This window comes from Melozone crissalis, unplaced genomic scaffold, assembly GCF_028551555.1.
Source record: "Melozone crissalis strain CALT ecotype California unplaced genomic scaffold, PUWL_Pcris_2 ptg000018l_1, whole genome shotgun sequence".
NCBI classification, from domain to species: Eukaryota; Metazoa; Chordata; class Aves; order Passeriformes; family Passerellidae; genus Melozone; species Melozone crissalis.
The window spans coordinates 7,463,021-7,482,087 of NW_026535796.1; the positions used below are offsets into that span (position 1 = coordinate 7,463,021).

Consider the following 19,067-nt stretch of genomic DNA (forward strand, 5'->3'; position numbering starts at 1 on the left):
CACTTGTGCAAAGCCCAGTTATGTGAGTAACAGTTCACAAGCCATCAAACACTGCCTGAGCAGGTATTACTCAAGCAAACAAGGCTTCACAGGATCAGTCCTGTTGGATAGGCTGCCAGTTGGCACCATTTCCCCTCCCAGTTATCCATTTTACTTTGTGCACATGCCACTTAGGAATGAAACTGGATTTCTGAGCTGGAGCAAATAGCACATTACTGTTGCATTATCCCAAATATTGCAATATTGAAAGGAGAGCATCATCAGACTGACAGAACAGCACCAGAGAGGTTCAGAGCGGCATCCCCTCTGCCAAAGTCCTTGGGAGCTAGACCAGGGTGCCTGGCTCAGCCATGGCTCTTGCTCCACACCAGGCTGGAACAGGCAGAGCACCAGCCAAGAGTGACCCCCAGGCAGCACCACAGGTGGGCAGCAAATATTTACTTGATCCTCTGCTGTTATTCAGGAGCTGGTTATAATCTGCCTCTAAATTAGAAGGGCTCAAATCATGGGCTCTCCTCTAAGTGAAGCCAGTAGAAGAAGAGTCTGGGCTGAATAGAATCAGTGAGATTTTAGCCCCTGGCTTTGGCAGAGGCACAGCTGCGAACAAGTCCTTAAGCCACTGGTGAGGATGCAGCACAGCACGCCCCAAGCAAACGAAGCAGCAGGACTTGAACTAGGGGATGCCTATGTCTTCATTTCCAATTTTAAAACACACGTGGGAGAGGGAAAGTGGGAGGACAGATACTATCATTTTCTGCACCAACATGAGCCCAAGAAACAATGACATTTACTTTGGTTTAACTAATTTCCACACATCAGATCATGTTCGGCACCCGTGTGCCAAAGTCCTATTCTTCAAGTCTGTTGAAATACCACTTTTCGAAACATGTGTGCTAACATTTGGCCAACACCACCACAAGATCATTTTATTAACTTGTAGCTCATTTCATAGACTGCTGCTCATGTTGCTAACATATGCTATTCTACCATTTACTGCTCTATAATTAGAGAAGTCATATGAAAGAGATACACAAGGCTTAATTTTTGCATTAAATACAATTTGTTTAGACTCGGGTAGGCGAAATAAGGAAAAAAAGAGTCATATAATGAATTACAAAGCTAAAAGATGGCTAATTTAACTCTTAAAAGGTCACAGCAAAATTTTTTTAAAACACAGCCTCCCCACCCCCCTCATGACTGCATACATTTTTAAGAGTCAAATCCAGAACTATATTCTGCTCTGCCAGGATAAAACTTGTTTCCAGGGACTGAGGGCCTCAGGGGCAGAGCAGCTAGCAGGATCCTTGCAAATGGGGGACCAAGGGCTAAGATCAGAAGCTTACAAGTAGCAGAGGACTATGAACCTTTTATACACTGTGTCTCTTCTGCTGCCACCACGCTGTTATGCCAAAGCATTTGTAATATGGAAGAGGTTGAATAAAGGATAGAGAGCATCACCAGAATATTTATTATAGCATGAGCTGCTCAGAGAAGGCAAGGCTCCTACATCACTTCTCTTTCCTCACAGCTGACAGAGAAAATTCCAAGCCAGCCAGCCATGAAGATGCCTTTTACTGGGAAAAGCTGGCCGTTAACAGATCTTTTACTTGAGAAATTATCACATAAAGACTTTAGAACTCATTAATAAGCCAGTATGTAATAATAAATAAAATATGAAACATTTGACTTTGATGTTTAGCGTATTTGTCTTTCCTCCATTGGATCAGTTTCAGTGTTCACCAGGCAAGCCGGGAGCTGGACAGGAGCCGGGCTGCCACACCTAGGGCAGAGCCTCTGAAGTGGAATCAGTGATTTAGCAGCCAGCTGCAAGCTACAGGCACACAACAGCATTTCTCTCCTCCAACTGCACACAACTGCATTGCAGAAGGGACTTGGATATATATTATTTTTAATACTGAGCTGCTTAAAAAACAGTAAAAATATATACCAGTGACGGCTGGGAATCAATTCACAAGCAAACTGGGTTTTAAGGGAAATGCATCCTTTCTACTGTAAATTAATAAACTGCAGCTATAGTTTATTAAGCTACCACAATATTTTACATTTTCTAGTGCCATAATCTTGACTGCTTATAAATTACAGTACTTTTACCTATTCTTTAATCCAGAAACATCATTATTAAAATGTTTGATGGAGGCTGCAGTGCATCTATCATTGCTTGTAAAAGTTAATTAGATTAGATAAAAGAAATAATTAGATTTGCATTTTTATCCTGGTTTTAAACTTCCAAAGAAGATCACAACAGTGTGCCTGTGGGCAATTAAAAACAGCATAGAGCAGTGAAATATAAAGGCAAAAAAGGTCTGTTTTTCCTAGCTAATTCATGATTGAAGATACAATTACAAAATATTTTAAGGGTTTGCTGAAGCTGGGGGCTATTCCTAGACTTCTAAGCTTTGTTTATAACTCTCTCTCTCTCTCTTTCAAGGGAGTATCTGATCTGTGTACCCTGCCAATAGAAGTATCAAATTGCTTTCAATGGCTTTATTTGGTCCTGTGCAGAGCTTGCTGGAAGGAGATCAGTTTCATGATCAATAACAAAAAAAAAAAAAAGAAGAAAAGGTAGAGGAGAATATTCCCTAGTGCTGGAACAGTACAACTGCCATTGCTTTTGCTTGTCAACACTAAATAGAGTTTACAAAGAAAGACACCCTCAGAGAGCATAACTGAGCTGACAATAACTGGATTCCAGCTTGTGCATTTTCAGCAAGCTCTCTGCAAGGAGCTTTAACCTGTCTCCAAAATGCAATAAATGAAAGGTTCAGCTCTTAAAATTGGAGGTCAGTTACATACTTAATGATGAAGCGTATCTTTAAATCTATTTCTACTATTATTATCCTAGCAAAAAATTAATTAACCAGGTCAGGGAGGCTGTGAAGGCTAATGTGGAATGTAATTATTCCTGATCTTTAGACATGTACTTCACATAAAGAGATAGTCCTTATTCAGCTCACCAGGTACCTCAATTGTCAGTAGTTAATCATGGATAAGAAGAGAGACTCATTGGTTCAGTCTCTTAAGTTTTACTTATGATTCAAATGATTCTTATTCAAAGACACTTTAAATAATTGTAATTTTATGTTACAAGTCTTTTATCTGTTTACTATCACAGTAATCACTTTCACTGTATTTGAGGGAAACAGAAAATGTAAGAACATTTATAGGAAAGTAGAACGGCATGAATGTATAGATTAAAACTTTAAAAAATTACTATTAGGAGTAATTTCTAGTGGCTGAATTAAAACAGAAGACTTATGAGAGCAGAGGAAACTAGTTTCTCTATGCAATGGAAATAATACTGATTCAAACAGAAAACAAAACGCTCTGCAATGGCATTAAGCACAGTAAAGAGAAATAAAGGTGAAGGGAAATGGACAAAAGCAGCTCGACTCATCTTTCACAGTTATCCTCATCATAGATTTCTGCAGAACAGCTCAACCATCACTGTCCCTTTTAGAGACTTCAGATTTAGGCGTTGCTCTGATGAAACCTACCCACAAGGAGGAAAGCCCTAAAAACTTTCATCGTTTAAATCCCCTACACCCCCATTCTCAGAGGGGATCCTGGAGCAGCAGGCTCCAAGTTTCAGTGGGATCCACCTCTTTTCCTCAGATAGGCATGGAGGGGCTCAGAAAAAGTCCCCAAGTCTCATTATGAAAGGACTGAATTCTCATGATGAGGCACAGAAGTCACAGGGATGTCAGGACTCCTGGTTTGGAAACATTTAATAAATGCATGTCTTCCCTTTTTCCAATCTAATCTTCATGATGTACTACCAAATTCCTCCTTTAACCAGCTTTTTCACTTATTCCTAGACATTTTTCGTAGCACAGGCTAAGAGATGTCCTTGAATTAGGCCAATTATGTTCCCTCTACTTCAGAATGAATATTTTTTATTAAACAATCAAATGAAGAAACATATATTTAACAAAAATCTTAATCAACCTTTAGACTGATCTGGGAGCTCTTATTTGCCCCACATTATCTTCTCAACTTTAATTTGCACTGAAATCAATGATTTCTCTGCACAGCTCTGCAGAATAAAGAACTTAATTTGGCATACTAGATTTCCTCCCATCTCTGTGGACTCCTCTATAGAAGAGTGTTTATGAACGTTATGAACATTTGAGCTGAAAAGTAATAATGCACTGCATGTATTTGAAAATTTTCATTTAAGATTCTCAAAACATTACATTTAAATTGAGGGAAAGGATATGATTTGCCAAATTTCTGATAATCAGAGACAGGACTGAGAAGAAGTCCAGATTCCCACTGCTTTTAGCCAACAAAACTGCATTCCCCAACACATAGACCCAGATAAATACATTAGCTTCATGTAGAAAATATGAGACGATTATGCAGAATACCTAATGACCTCTGTACTCTTGAAATACCTATTATTTTTGCATACACTAAGCCTAGATAAAGTGTTCTTTGCTCATAGATTATTGACAAAGTTTTGGATGTATAACAAGTCTGCAGTAAGGTGCTCCAGTAAATGATCTCAAAACAAAACAAAATAAAACAAAAAAAAACCAAAGAAAGAAACAACCCGTTCACCAATTAAATGAAACAAGGTCAAAATGAATACATAAACAGGTAATATAAATAATAAATGCTAGGTAATGCAAATTCTCAGTATATTTACCCAGTAGTTGTCCAGAGGAAGCGTGATATTATTTAATGTAAATTATTTTAAATTTTGTATGTGGCTGACATATTATAAGCCCCTTCTAGAGCAACTTCTAATTGCTCAAATGGTTCAACTGGGTGCATTACTCACAGAACCCCTTGTCTGAGAATTGACACTGCACCTCAGGAGAGGACAGCTGACACACTGTGTGTCTCATGATGAAAACATTGCATCAGCAGTGCCCCTCTCCCCCTGCATCCTGGAGAACACGCTGTACCTGCCTGAGTGGCTGTGCCATGAATGGGCCCCTGCCCAGATGGAACTGGCACCTGTGCTGCTCACATTTTGTAATCTCCTCAGAAGGGGAGTGGCAGGCAAGGGTACCCCTGTTTTCTCACGCATACGGAGTACAGATAAGAGCCCACACCATTCTCTGTAGGTAATCACTGTTTCCTGAAAATTGTTGCTCAAGAGTGACTTTGAACAAACCTTCTAAACAAAATCAAGTTACTGGGGATAGTGCTGCAAATTCTACCAGGCTCAAAAAGTAAACTGGGAATGTAAACATTCCATAGAAATTTTGTTTCCCATTCAAGACATAGAGAGCTGAATTCACCTCATCTCACATCAGATCTCTACACTAAAGGCATTGGCATGTACATCCTTCTTAGAGAAACAGCCATTTTAGGGAACAATTTATCTGATATATTTTAAATATCTACTTTAGGACAAGACAAAGTGTATCCTGAAACACTTTGCTTCTCACTGCTGACTACAAGAGCAATCTGGATAATTAATTGAGACAGAGTCTGTACTGCAGTTACCTGTTTTTGATACGATGAACTGCACCCAGAGTCACCAGCATGACTTCAGTACGGTATTGAGCTTTCTTGGGAAGATGGTGGGAGAGGGTCTGGGAGAACCAGCACAGCACTATTTCTGTCACCTGCCTCCCTTTTGCCTCCATCCCAGCTCTAGCCCTTAAGGAACCTACATATCTCAAACTGTAACACTCATAACCAATTCTACAGCAGAAAACCTACTACAAACTGAGACACAACTTAGTAACTTCTCTCTCAAGCAACTTCTGGCTGCCAAACCTGCCACAGAATTAAGACAGAACAAAGAAACAAAGCAAGACCTCTTGGCTCACAAGCAAATGGACTATGTGAGCTGGAGACAGTCTCCCAGGGAACTTTCTTTTAGTAATTTCCCCAAAAGACCATTGGACATTTGACTTGGCATCTCCCCTGTGTGCTTAGTGCTTCTTACTGGAGCCTACAGCACTCCTTGGGCCATGAGATGCCCACTTCCAATCTGGCTGACCAAATGGGAGAAGAAACAATCCTTACTGACTCAAACACACTCAGGTAAATGTAGAAATCATAAATCAATAAAGAGGCCAAACCACTGAGGAGTTGTGGCATGAGTATTATATATTGGCAAGAATTTGGAAGCAAATACAGGGACGAGTCACCAAGAAATAGTAACAGAATAACCACTGAAACATTTCTTCACATATACATCTAGGAAAGGATGGGAAAGGAAAACTTGTGGAGGGTTCAGCACTGTGTAAGAGGAAAGATGGTAGTGAATGAGCAAATGAACCTTCAATCTATTCTAGAATGAATTCTAAGACCACATTTCCCTGGAGACAGGGGAAGGGTAAAGCTACTGGAAAGTATTGACTGAAGTGAAACTTAAAGTACCTTTGAGCTTTTTACTACAGAGCAGGTATCCCATCCAAATATATCTACAATTCTCCAAAGAGAAACAAAAAAGCCCCCAAGTCATAATTCCTCTTTGTTTGCTAATTTTTAAAGGAATTTTAAAGGTTAGTAATTTCTCATACAGATAACACTTCTGTTTTGTAGACTTAGCTAGGTTTCAGTCTTAGCTTTTATGCTAAGACTTTTTTGATATTATTCTTTGCTTTCTGAAGCCAGACTTGCAAATAACACTTAGGGAAGATGGTGTATTTTTTCCTTACACTATTCTTTCTAGTTCCTTACGCTGTTCTTTTTTCCTTACAACACTATCTCTTTCATCCTTGATGAACACCTAATATGAACACACAGTCTCCTAATAGGCAACAACAATAATGGTGCTTTACAATTCAATTGTGTCTCTCATGCAAGGTATTAACACATCTATATTTGTTAAATAAAGCCCTTAGAAGTGTAACTGAGACTGCATTACAACATTTTCAAAAGCATTTACAAGCATTCCTTTGGGATGAGGGAAAGAAAAACTTCAGTTTTGGCATCTAGTAACATAGCAATCTGCTAATTAAGGAAAAGAAATGGATAGCCCAAGCTTATAAGAAATGATTGGCAGCACAATCATCTGTCAGACCAAATTGAAATATTTCAATCACTGAACAGGCCCAGGGAAATGCTCTCAAAGTGGGAAGCAGAGAAGGCAACACAGTCACATGCCAACAATGCCTCTGCATCCATGTCACTCCCTGCCCACGTATACTTGCACAAAATTAAAACACGTTCTGAGCACAAGTACAGATAATTAAATATCTCCAGAATACTTCCAGATCCACAAGGGTATAATTACTCCAAAGGCATCTGGAACACATATACCTGTGGGGTTTTGTGCATGAGCAGACTGGTGCCAGGGACTCAGTACTGCCTCAATGTCTCAATTTTGCCTTTGTAGAACACAGAATTCCTCCAGCAGTAAGTGAGACTCTGTTTTTACTTCACACAATGCAAGTCAAACTGATTGCAGATTTCAGAATTGTGACAAGATGGTGAGATTTAAAAATAGTTCATAACTTTCAGAAGAAAACCTTGCCTATTAAAGTTCTTTGCACCAAAAAAGATGTCTGACAATAATTTTCAGGGACACAAGGAACTCCCATAAAAAGCATCTTTACTCAGGCTTGTTAGCAAAGCGAGTGGCTGCTTTATTTTAGACCCTTCCCTCTCCATAAATGGAACTTAAGTATAATCAGAAGAGAGCAATAAAACACACTGACCTGAATTTGCTGCTGCAGTAGATTGATTTTGTGCTGCTGTTGCAGAAGTTGCTGCTGTTGTCTTGCAATCTATTAGAAATAAAATTTCCATTAAATTAGAACAGCAATATTGAAATTTCAATACTATTGACCGAAAAACATAATATTTGTTATTCTTTATTATATTTTATTAAGCATATTATTTTTTTAATGGAGCATCTTTTAGAGGTAAATTTAAATGCAACATAAAAATCTACTTAGCGAGTAAGAAATATGTATTTTAAGCAGTGAGACCTTAGCTCTGAAAAGCACAGAAACATAGGTTTATTTGTGTGCATGTGAATAATCTCATCGCTATTCAACAAAGCATTTAAGCCTGTGGTGATCTTTAACTGCGATGCATTACTTTTAGCTACAATGGGAATGAAATACATGCTTAAAATGAAGTGCTTTTCTGAATGGGGATGGGATTACGCAGGTGCTTAAGGTTAAACATACATTTTCCTGCTTTGCTGAACTGGAGCCTTAGCTGGTGTTTATGGATGTTTCACTATTCAGCACCAGCTCCTAGGGTAAGCTTCTCTGATGTTCTCCACTATGAGCAGCACATTACTTCTCTTGCAAATCTCAAAAATCATCCTTGGAGCTACTTAGCAAAGCAGAGCCTTATTCCATGTAAAAGCAGTACCTGGTGCTCAGCAACTCATCCTCCACACCGCCCTATGAAATACGCTGATATTCTTACCCTCATTTGGTAAAATCAGTAGGGGATCTGGAGGATAAAGCTTCACTCTATCCCTTCTCTAACACAGATGGAGAAAAGCAAATGTTCCGGGTGGAGAACACTAAGAGACTGGTGAGAATTTGCTACAGATGCTCCATCTACCTCCCTGATTGCCACAAAATCAGCATGCTGGAGCAGAAGGGAAATAGGATCCTGCCCTCAGACCACAGAGCTGCTCCCTGCCATGGGTGATGTGGAAGGCAGCCACCGAGGAGAAGCCGCAGGGAGCTGGGGGAACAACTGGACTTCTGCTTTAGAAGGGCAACAGTGCAGCAGACTGAAAGGAGAACAAGATTTGTGTTTCCTGGAAATCCCAGCCTCAGCACTTCTGCTACCTTCATTTCTTAAGTATAATTTCCCCTCCTATAAATATTTATCTAGAGCAGAGGAATCACATAAAACAGCAAGAAGCTGGTGACAAAGGTATTTTGGTCACTCAAATCCACTGTTTCTCTTTTGGCAAAAACCCTCTTGGTCTCCTTCCCTAACATCTTCTGAGCACACTTATTCTGTTATAAACAGAGAAAGCTAAGTAAAATGTTTTTATGATAAAAAAATGACAGGAATGTATAAAGGTTGGTTTGGAAATAAACAATCACATAGTTTTAGTGAAAACTGTTCAGATTAACTCAGAAGGAATTTGCAGTCACATATTAACAGCTTGTAATTGTGCATACAGGGAGACCAAGGCTGTCATTTCCTTAATCTCTCACTGTCACATGGAAATAACTCTGTAAGTTTCTTCAGTTAAAATTCACTTTTGTAAGAGAAATCAGCACAAAATTCATGTGTATTTTAAGTCTTGTACACGGCCTCCAGGAGACAAATTAAGGTCTAGGCGATTCTGGGGCTGGGTGAAGGCAAAGGATCACAAGAAGATCGAATCAAGCAACTCTCACAGATCACTACAGCAATGCTTGTAATGGATCCTTTCAGGAGACTGGTGTTCAAACAGATCTGGATGAACCTCCCAAGCAAGTCAATAAAATACAGTGAGTATTTTAGAATAGAAGCTCAGGTAGCTGTTGTCAGCACAGTGACCAGCAGTGGCGCCTGTGCTTGGTGAAACAACCCTAATGGGGACAGCGCTATATGGAATATCTAAAACCTCTGTGGGAAATGGAGTTGCCACTTTTAGTGAGCAACACACCAGTTGTGTGACTCCATCTTAGAAGTGCAGTGCTTGTAACTGAAGGTCTGTCAGGGTTATATCCACATTGCCTCTCCTGTTGAAGGTCTCAGCAAAGGAAAAAGTTGGTTACAGTGTGCAGCTTCACAGTGAAAGGACACAGAGCATGGAGCTGCATTGTGGGCCACCCTCTCTCAGTGCTGTATCATTCTTTCACAGGTACACAGCACCCTACATCCAGTATTGTCTGGAGCTGCTGATGACCTGGCTGCAGCCTAACACAGTAAACCACAGCCAAGACAAGGAGGAGGCTTTTGTTTACATGTGCAAAGGAACAGATCTGCCAGGGTGCTGCCAGCTTGCGAACAGCTTTTTGTACCTGCATGCACAATGCAGCACCATTTGAACAGGCATTTCCTGATGAAAACAAGAAATATACCATGGAGCATCTAATCTCCAAGGTTCCTCTTCGCTGGAGCAGTTCTGTGATAGAAGATGTACCCAAGACCCTGCAATGCAATTACCATAGCATCGTCTTGATGTATAGGCTTGACACAGTAAAGTAGGGTACACAGGCACCATGTGGCTCAAATTCTGAATTTTATTTGCCTATCGGTTGAGCTACATGCTCGCTTCATTGAGCATGACAACCTAGTTTTAAGTGTCATTTAATTTTCATTTTGAAATATAATTACAAAGTGTTCACTGTAAGATATCACTCGTCTGCAAATGTGTCAAGATTAATTTGTGCTAGCTTATTCACAAGTGTCAATAGTTAATTACTGTGTCATCTCTAGATGGCTAAATGACATTCTAACTTCTGATTTTTTACAGTGTTCCTTTATGTTATTTTCCATTAGGGGATGAGTCCATATTCCTACATGTGGGCAAATACCCAAGCACATAAAATACCAGACGTCACAACTCATTAAAATCAACAGAGCATACATTGCTGTATATATCCTATAAAATATATTTAACTGAAAAGATAATTCTAGTAATAATGTCAGATTCCTAAAAACCACACATTAATTTGGATCTGTCGGATCTAATGCCTAGGGGTCTAGTGCATGGGATCACTGTTGTTGCACTTTTGTTCGATGAGAAGAGGACAGCTCGTTGGACAACTGCATCTTTAAACCAAACAAATAATCAAGGAAAAAAAATCAAAAAGACAAAACAAGAAAAAAAACCTGTTCACAACCTCAACAAACAAATCAAACCTTACTTGTGCAAGGTATTTGAAGGTTTGAGTATGCTTAAGCGTTTTTGTTTCATTATTTTCATTTCAGAAAGAGAAACTGTTAAATAATGGTTATAGTCTCGTTTGTTCATAACTCTCAAAATTGCTTCTCAGTGCAAGGAGAACTGTGAAATCTATCATCCACTCCTCCTTTTTTTTTTTTTTTTTTCAGGGTCCTATAATATTCCCTCTTTCTGGGAAGACATCTAACTTCTGCAGATATTTAAAAAAAAACAAACCACAAAAGGAAACAACAGCAGGCAGAGCGGAGTTTGCGACAAGCGTTCTGCGTGAACCATTTTCACAGGTTTCCTTCTTGGAGCCTCACCTGTTCTTGCTGTTGGCGAGCAAGGTCCATTTGCTGCCGTTGCTTCTCGATTTGTGAGGCTGCCAGCTTTTTCTGCTCGTCGTGGGCAGCCAGGAGCTGCTCCCGTAAGCTGATCAGCTGGGTGATCATGGTCGAGAGCTGCCGCTCTTTTTCTGCCAGGCTTTCTGGGGTACCTGAACGTGGGGGAAGGATGGACTGTAAATATCAGGCAGACAATATTTACAAAGCAATATTTACCCCTCAAAAAAAGAAATGGCTGTATCACCAATGTGTGTTTTTTTCAAACAGCAGCTTGGATATATTTTCTACTAACAAATCTCAAAAGAATGTTACACATAGATTTGCTGTGCTCTAAGCAGGGGAGGATGTAACAGAAATGGGAGCAGAAAAGATAGAGAATATTTCCTTTTTTTTGGCAGGCATTTATTCTGTATGAATCCCTGGATCTTCTCCATCTAAATCTGCCCACTGTGATAAATGCATTCATAGTTTATCAGACATAATTTTACCTCAGTTTATATATTTTCTCATTTTTTCACTCCAAGTATGTACAAATGCTAAAACAGAATTTAAAAGATGCTGTTTGGTGGAAGAAGCAGTTTAAGAATTTATTGATAATTTCTCCAAAATACCCATATATCTAGTAGGTCATTTAGGTAAATGTAATCCATGGTTGTGGAATTTGTATTAAAAATGAGCTTTATTTGTCCCCAAGAGAAATGGCTAACCTGAGAAAATGGCTTAAGAATTTTCATTTAACTTTCAAAGTTTACTCTACAGAGAGCACTTAATTAATATGAAACTACGGTACATTTATTCTTTGCACTAATGATGCTTAATGGTCTGTTTATGGGTAAATTGCATGGGTCTCATAAGTGGAGAGTACAGGGTCCTTTTCCAAATCAATCTGAAAATATCCCACCTCATATAGGAACATATTACCCTGTCAGAAACAGCAATGTCAGTTCCTATATTTGAGCCATACAATACATTTCCTTTTGTAAGCACCTCAGAATCATAGGTCCATAAGAGATAATATAAATACATCAAGGTAGAAGTCCAAGACTATTGGAAGTTAATCTGAAAGAAGTTTAGAGTTGGAATTAGGATAAATAAAGCCATTTAATGTTGTAAAGTAGAACTGAAAATCAGAGAAGAAAATCAAGAATTATTCAGGTCTGTAGTCTGCCACAATGATATGAGAAGTAGGACAAAAGAGAGTATTCAGAAACTTCCTTTCCTCTGTTCACAATAGAGGACTGTGATAAAGAAGTCACTATACTTTTGAAGAGGAAGAAAATGTGTGAGCAACAGGACCTAGGAGGAAATGGAGAAACAGTCACAAGATTATGACTCCAGCTTCTTACCAGGAATAAGATGGATATCTTGTAAAGAAGAAAAGAAAAAAGGGCTGACAGGTTTCATAAGGAGAAGGAAGACAAAAGAGGTTCCTGCATAGAAGGTGACAAACCCATTATCCACTACTTACATTATGGAGTCAGTATGATTCTTACACAGAATTTCATTTGCAAAAGCAGCTTAAAAGAAAACCTTTATCTGAAATTGCTTTGTATGGAAAAAAAAGAAACTGTGTAGCTTAAGTCATTCACTCTAAACAAACTCTGAGAAACAAAGATGTTTCTTGAACTCTGAGAAACAAAAATGTAAATGTACATTTTATGTACATTTATTAATTGCATTTGGCAATGAAAAGTACTGACAAATATTCAATTTCTTATTCACTATTAACTATCTTAGTTTTAAATGAGTTTCCAAGAAGCTGATGTTTTCCTACCCTCTATAGACAGTATACATGTGACATAAGCCTCCAGAAGAAGAAAAATGTGTAAATTCTGTTGCAGTTGAAGTTTTAGAAAGGCTTGATAGTGATTTCCTTCATCACAAGAGGAACAATGGATGCATGAAGCTGAAACTGAAGGACCCTCCTACCTAGACCAATTCATTGCAAAGCCTTAGTGAGATACAAGTGACTGAAGCAATAGAAGAGTTCTGTGCAAAAAGCTGTTACAAGTCCAAAACAAATAGAAAATAATTTTTGAAAGTAAGCTTAGGCAGCTGTGTGGCCAGGAAAGTGCCTGCCCTGTAAGTGCTGCCTTGCCAGGATCCTTCAGCATGCACTGATCTCCATGCTGACAGCTGTTCAATTCTCTGCACCTCCACAACAGACCTATACCATAACCCTCCTAAACTGTGTTATTAGGTCTTGCAGATTTTTCAGCATGGTTCAAAGGTCATTGAGGTGGTTTTGAATTCATTTCCATAGGTAAAAGACTCTTCTGCCAGAGGAAAACTCCCTTGCCCATTGTGACCAGAAGAGATCAACCACTCCACCCACCGATTTTAGAAAGCCAGTGGGCAGCAACCTGCTGCCTCAAATGGTACTTATTGTCCTCCACTGCCACCTGGGAAACAACAGCTTGAGACTTTCACATCTGTCAAGCAGCTTTGGCATCATAATGCAAGCCCCTGAGCTTACAGCCGTAAAATATTTTACACACCCAAAGCAGATATTAATCTCCCACTCCATTTCTATATTGGCCTGTGTAGCTTGTACTTGCTCCATAGCATGAGTAGGAAACCACCACAAAGAGTGCCTGCAAAGGCTACAAAATGTTGTTGTTTTGTTAGGATTTCTTAGAATCATTTGATATAGTTTATAGTCTCCTTTCTTCCTTCCTTCCTTTCTTTCTTTCTTTCTTCCCTTCCGCCACTTCCTTCCTTCCTTCCCCTTTTCCCTCTCTTTCTCTCTCTGATATTTTTACACTAGCAGGCAGAAGTAACTGTTCTGATTCAGGAATCCACAGCAATTGTTTTTCTTTCCTTTTCCCTCCCCTGAGAAACACATCTGAAATAAATGACCCCATTTAAAGTACTCTGCTCTTTAATTTGTACCCTGTTATGTAATTCAGCAACAGAATAGAACTGATGACCACAAAATGTACACTGTGCTCCTGGAAAATCACGAGACCTCCACGAAGCTGCAGGACACCTAACCAAGAACAAGCATAAGATGAGAATGTTGTTGTATGAACTGTGTGTGTGGGGGGGGTGAGGCATAATTTAATTTTAGAGTGGAAAATCCCAACCATTATTTTACAGTTTAAATACCAATAAAAACCAACTTGCTTAGAATGCAGACCAGATTGAGCTGATCTGGCTGGGACAAGAGAGGTCATCAGTAGCTGTGTGCCATCATCATCTGTTTTGCATCCACTTACTGTAGCGAACAATGAGATTCCTAAACTCATTACCAGTAAATAAACTTCTGCTGCTGACTGAAAGTATCTATAAATAAAATAAAAATACAGCTATCTGTAAAATGTATTTGCCATAAAAACAGATAAAACAAAAAGCTTAGTAAAAAATGAACAGTAAATATGCCAGCTTCCATAAAATATTATATACCACAGCTCTCTCTCTGTTCTAATCCTATTCTCTTACTCCAAAGACAGCAGTGCATTTTTTTCCATAGGGTCTTCCTTATCCCCAAAACACATCTGTCTTGAGTTTCTCTCAGATTTGTCAGGTGGATCAGTGCTCCCCAGGGCCTGCTCCATCTGAAGTATTTTAATTTGACTAAACACCTGATTTATTTTATCTCTCCGATGAGAAAGGCAGTTTGTCTTAATAGAGCCTGTCAGCCCACAGTCCCATTCACAGCAATTTACAGGCAGCCAGGGATGCTGGAAAAGAAGAGTGCTGTGATTCTGTATTTTATCCTCCTCCAGAAAGCACCTAAAAGCAGCTATTCACTGCTACTGCATGTGGCATTTTAGAACTGAATTAGCTTTTTATTCAAGTAACTACACTTGTTGTGAATAGCTTATCTGTAAAATTGCTACATTCACTACTGATTTTATTAACCTTTGGCTCTATCACAAAATGGTCTTCAGTTAGGAAAGACCTTTAAAATTGACACATTTTTCTTAGGGGCCTTTATTTCAGTGACTACAGATATACTGAATTTGATCCATTGACTCCCTTTACCAGCAGTATTTAAAATTTTGAGTGTTGATGGGAAGCTGATAGTGTTTAAGGACTTCTTTTTAAAATGGAGACGTGTCAGTCTCATCAAAAGTTCAGAAAAAAAAGTTATTATTTCTGAGAATACTTTGGGTATATCCCTACCTTTGTGATAATAATCTGGCTGTAGTAATATTTTAATTTTTCCCTGTGTGCTTATTGTTTTACTCTTTATTTTGGATTTCAGCACAAATTGAGATAAAATATTCAGATTGAAGAGAACTAAGGCATCAAAGAGAACTCTTGACTTTTTGAAATTTTGGTCATAGGTCAATCTAATCAGGAGACAGAAAATAAAAAGTAGCTATAAATCTGCTGAAAAAGAGAAAAGAGTTCAACTTGTGGTCTAAAATTACATTTAGAAAGAATTCTGGTTGTGGCAAAACTCTATCTACTAAAACCAACTAGAATACTACGTGATTTCTGGTACATTAACTAAGAGAAAGAGCATCATGTATCTTACACTGCATCTAATAAAAATCATAAACCCCATCCTGAATTTTATCTACTTAGATTTCTTTAAGTATTGCAGAAAAAAAACCCAAAACACACACACACACAAAAAATTCAAAAACTAGTATTCTGAAAGTATAGCTATACAATGTAATTAAAGTTCCTATATCAACCACTGGTTTAGCACGTTTTAAAACTTCTGTTACCTTTTACAACCTATTCAGTCTATATACAAATGTAGCTGCATGTAAGCAAACACTGCATGTTTCTCAATGTTAAATTTCCTACTGTCCTTGGGGCAAGCTGTCCTGAGGTAGATGCAGAGGAATAACTGCTGGTAAGGGAAAAAAAGAAACAGGTATAACAAAAAATAGACTTCTAGGCTTACACAGCATAATTTAAACTAATCTCTCTGACTCTCAGGAAAAGAAAACGAGGTAAAACCACATATTCTATCAAGTGAATAAAAGACAAAGTGCTGGAGTCATAAATAAACAAAAAATTGTATAGGCATGATCCATAGCTTGCTAAAGTAGGGTTCCTAGCTGTGACACAAAATTACTGTGGGTTCCTGAATGTGTCTTAGTGTCCCAACATGTAGACAGAGTAAAGCACTACCAATCAGAGGTTTTTATGCCTGGTTAGTTAATGTTTCTGAAGTGCTTTGAGATCTTTGCATGGAATCTCTACACAGCTGCAAAGCATTTTTGGTTCTCTTGAATTCTGTGATTAGTGTAAAACATGACAAATACCATCCTTGTTTATGCACTGCATCTAAACTAACTTTTGCTCCATACGCTTACAGGAAATACAAATTAATAAATCACAAATGATTACTCCCATTACGTTTACAGAACAAACACATTGTGTGACACTCATGAAATCAGGAGGCAGCAATGCAAGAAAGAAGTGTGGACTTTGCCAGAAACTAAGTAGGGCTTTAAATCACATAACTGCAGCCCCAAAGTAACGTCAGCCAAAACAGTTCAACCAGCAATCAAAAATGATTCTGAATCAAGTTAAGCAATTTCAGCTTTTTTTTCCCTTAAAAAAAAAAAAAAGCCTTTGTGACTCAATGCCTCTGTTAGATTGAAGGGGATTTTATTATTTTATGGACATTGAAAAGAAAGCAAGAACACAATGCTAGACATAAAAGAAAGTGTATTTGATCTTAGCTTCCCAGAGATAACCTGGTTAAACCGTTCTGTCTAACACTGCAGCCTGCAGCACACATCAGATGGGCTGTGATGTTTCCACTTCACAGGCTCTGTCCAGCATTTAGCATTTACCCTTTCTTGATTGGGTCACCTTCTAAATGCCACAAAGTAGGGCAGCAAAAGTCAACAAAAATAAACAGGAGAAACAGAAGAAAGTAACAATCTAATGGAAGGGCCTCGGAGATAAAAGTCACTTTGTGAGGGCTGCCTGACTAAGAAGCCCCCTTGCCATTGCAACAGCATCTAATTTGAGTTCTAACTCCAGCAGCAGTTTAAAAAGCTTCCACTCTAAAGGGCCCCAAGTGTATCATAAAGATAAAGCATTTCAGTAGAAAACAGCCACAAAGACCTCTATTATCTTATCAGTCTTTGGTTACAACAGCTGAACCAATATGACTAAGTTCTGAATGACTTTTTTTCCCCCCTTTCTTTTTATAACACTAGAATACTGACATTTCTTTATTTCATGATCAGTTAGCAATTGTTGGTGTTCCCATATGCTACTGTCCTGTTCTTAGTCAATAAAAAGTTTTATAAATGCTCCCATTGTGCTTTGTAGCATCCCAGTGCAGAAAGCTGCACAGCAAACACGTCCAGCATGCAAAACACACCGGATTGCTGCTCTTGGGAAGGTGTAAGATCCCTCCCCTCCCTTATGTCTCAAAATGATTCTGCATTTTCAGCTTTGAGCAAGGAAATTTTATTACCATATGTCCACAGACGGTAATGGGAATTAATATTAGGAACTACAGAAAATATTCTGTAGAGAAATGTCAGATTTTAAAAAACAAAAAAGAGTTTAAATTAGTTTTACTTTATGAGAAGGATGAAAATGCTTTACTGATAATCCACAATTTTTCTCCTAATTCTATATATACCAAAACTCACACGTTGCAGCAATTTCTTAGGTGGGAGCAATTCGAAACTCCTATGATTTGCAAAACAGCAGACTTTTGAAACAATCCTGTACTTATCATGGTCCTGCCTTTCTTGGATTAGCCAAAAACAGCCGAATAGCTGAGTGAACATGAGCCCAACTCAGCGGGGCCATGCTGACCCCTCTTTGCCACACGTCATCGTGCCCACAGACAGGTAAGGGCAAGGACAGGGCCCCACCAGCACCTCCCTGGCTTTGGCTGAGCCGAGCTCACAGCCAGCACTGGGCTCCTGCACCCACTGCCCCTGGGCTGGGCTCATCCCAGTGCTCTCACCCGTGCCAGAGCTCCAGATCTGTGCCTGACACTGAGCTGGGCACACTGGAGTGTTCACGCTCAACCGAGCCCCATCCAAGCACCTAAAGCTTCCTGCTCTGCTGTTCTTTCCCTCCTCAAAAGAATTTGATGGATTTATTCCTTCTTCAAGCATCACAGAACCATTTATTCTGAATTAAGAACAAGTCACAAGAATGTCTATATTAATCCAGATGAATATTTCCCCTAAAGATTTGCAATCACCTGGGGCAGGTTTACCTGCCATAGTATGTCCAGCAAATCTTGTGCCTTAGCTTTGCTCCTCCAAATAACTTTTTATTTTTTTCTCACAAATTCACTGGACTTTTTGCTCGTGCGTGGTTTCTTAGCAATTCCCAAGTGTTTCCTGAGCAATACCTTACCTTCAGAGGTTTTCTTCCTTGACTGCTTTTCACAGCAGTTCCAATCAAAGTAAACCAATACACTCAAAATAAAAATAGTGCAGTGACTGGACCAACAGAAACTGCGCCCAGGTTTCTCTCCAACAGCCCCAATAGCTGTCAAAGCAGGGTGCCAGGCAAAGCTCTGGACCAAGTTCCTGCTCAGCTCATGGATCAGCACAATGAAACTTTGCACCATTTTTAGCAGTGTGGTGAATCCGCAGTTGAGTCCTAAAATGTAATCCACGTCAGGAATGCAGGGAAGAATGTGATGTTAGCCAGAGCTTCGACCTCCCCCTCCTCCAGACCAGTGCCCAGCAAAAAGCAGAATTCCAACAAGTCTCTCGGACTCCTTACTTCCTTTCACACACATGAAAAGGACAACTCTCTCTGACATAAGCCTTAGAGGACTTTAAATAAGTTTAGAGATTTTGTTACTATCTCACAGATACAATTTTATTTTGCTATTGTCTTCTATTTTAAAAAATAAATTAAAAATATAAATAAAACCCACTTTGGCTCATTTCTTAGAATTTCTCTCAAATCCAGAAGAAATTGTAAATTTATACTCTGAATGATATTAAAAGTACACACTAAGTGTTAATTCATATGTG

At 39.0% G+C, this 19,067-nt stretch overlaps 1 protein-coding gene across 7 annotated transcripts in view; it reads right to left on the minus strand.

Moving 5' to 3' along the window:
- The window catches only part of SOX6 (SRY-box transcription factor 6), a 370,323-nt gene that overhangs the window by 133,970 nt on the left and 217,286 nt on the right, over positions 1-19,067 (minus strand). For all 7 annotated transcript variants that reach the window (XM_054275398.1, XM_054275401.1, XM_054275399.1 and 4 more), the window contains exons 6-7: positions 11,110-11,282; positions 7,647-7,715 (exon numbers count right to left, since the gene is read on the minus strand). In XM_054275398.1, the coding sequence (XP_054131373.1) occupies positions 7,647-7,715; positions 11,110-11,282 (242 nt within the window). The remainder of the gene's footprint in view (positions 1-7,646; positions 7,716-11,109; positions 11,283-19,067) is intronic.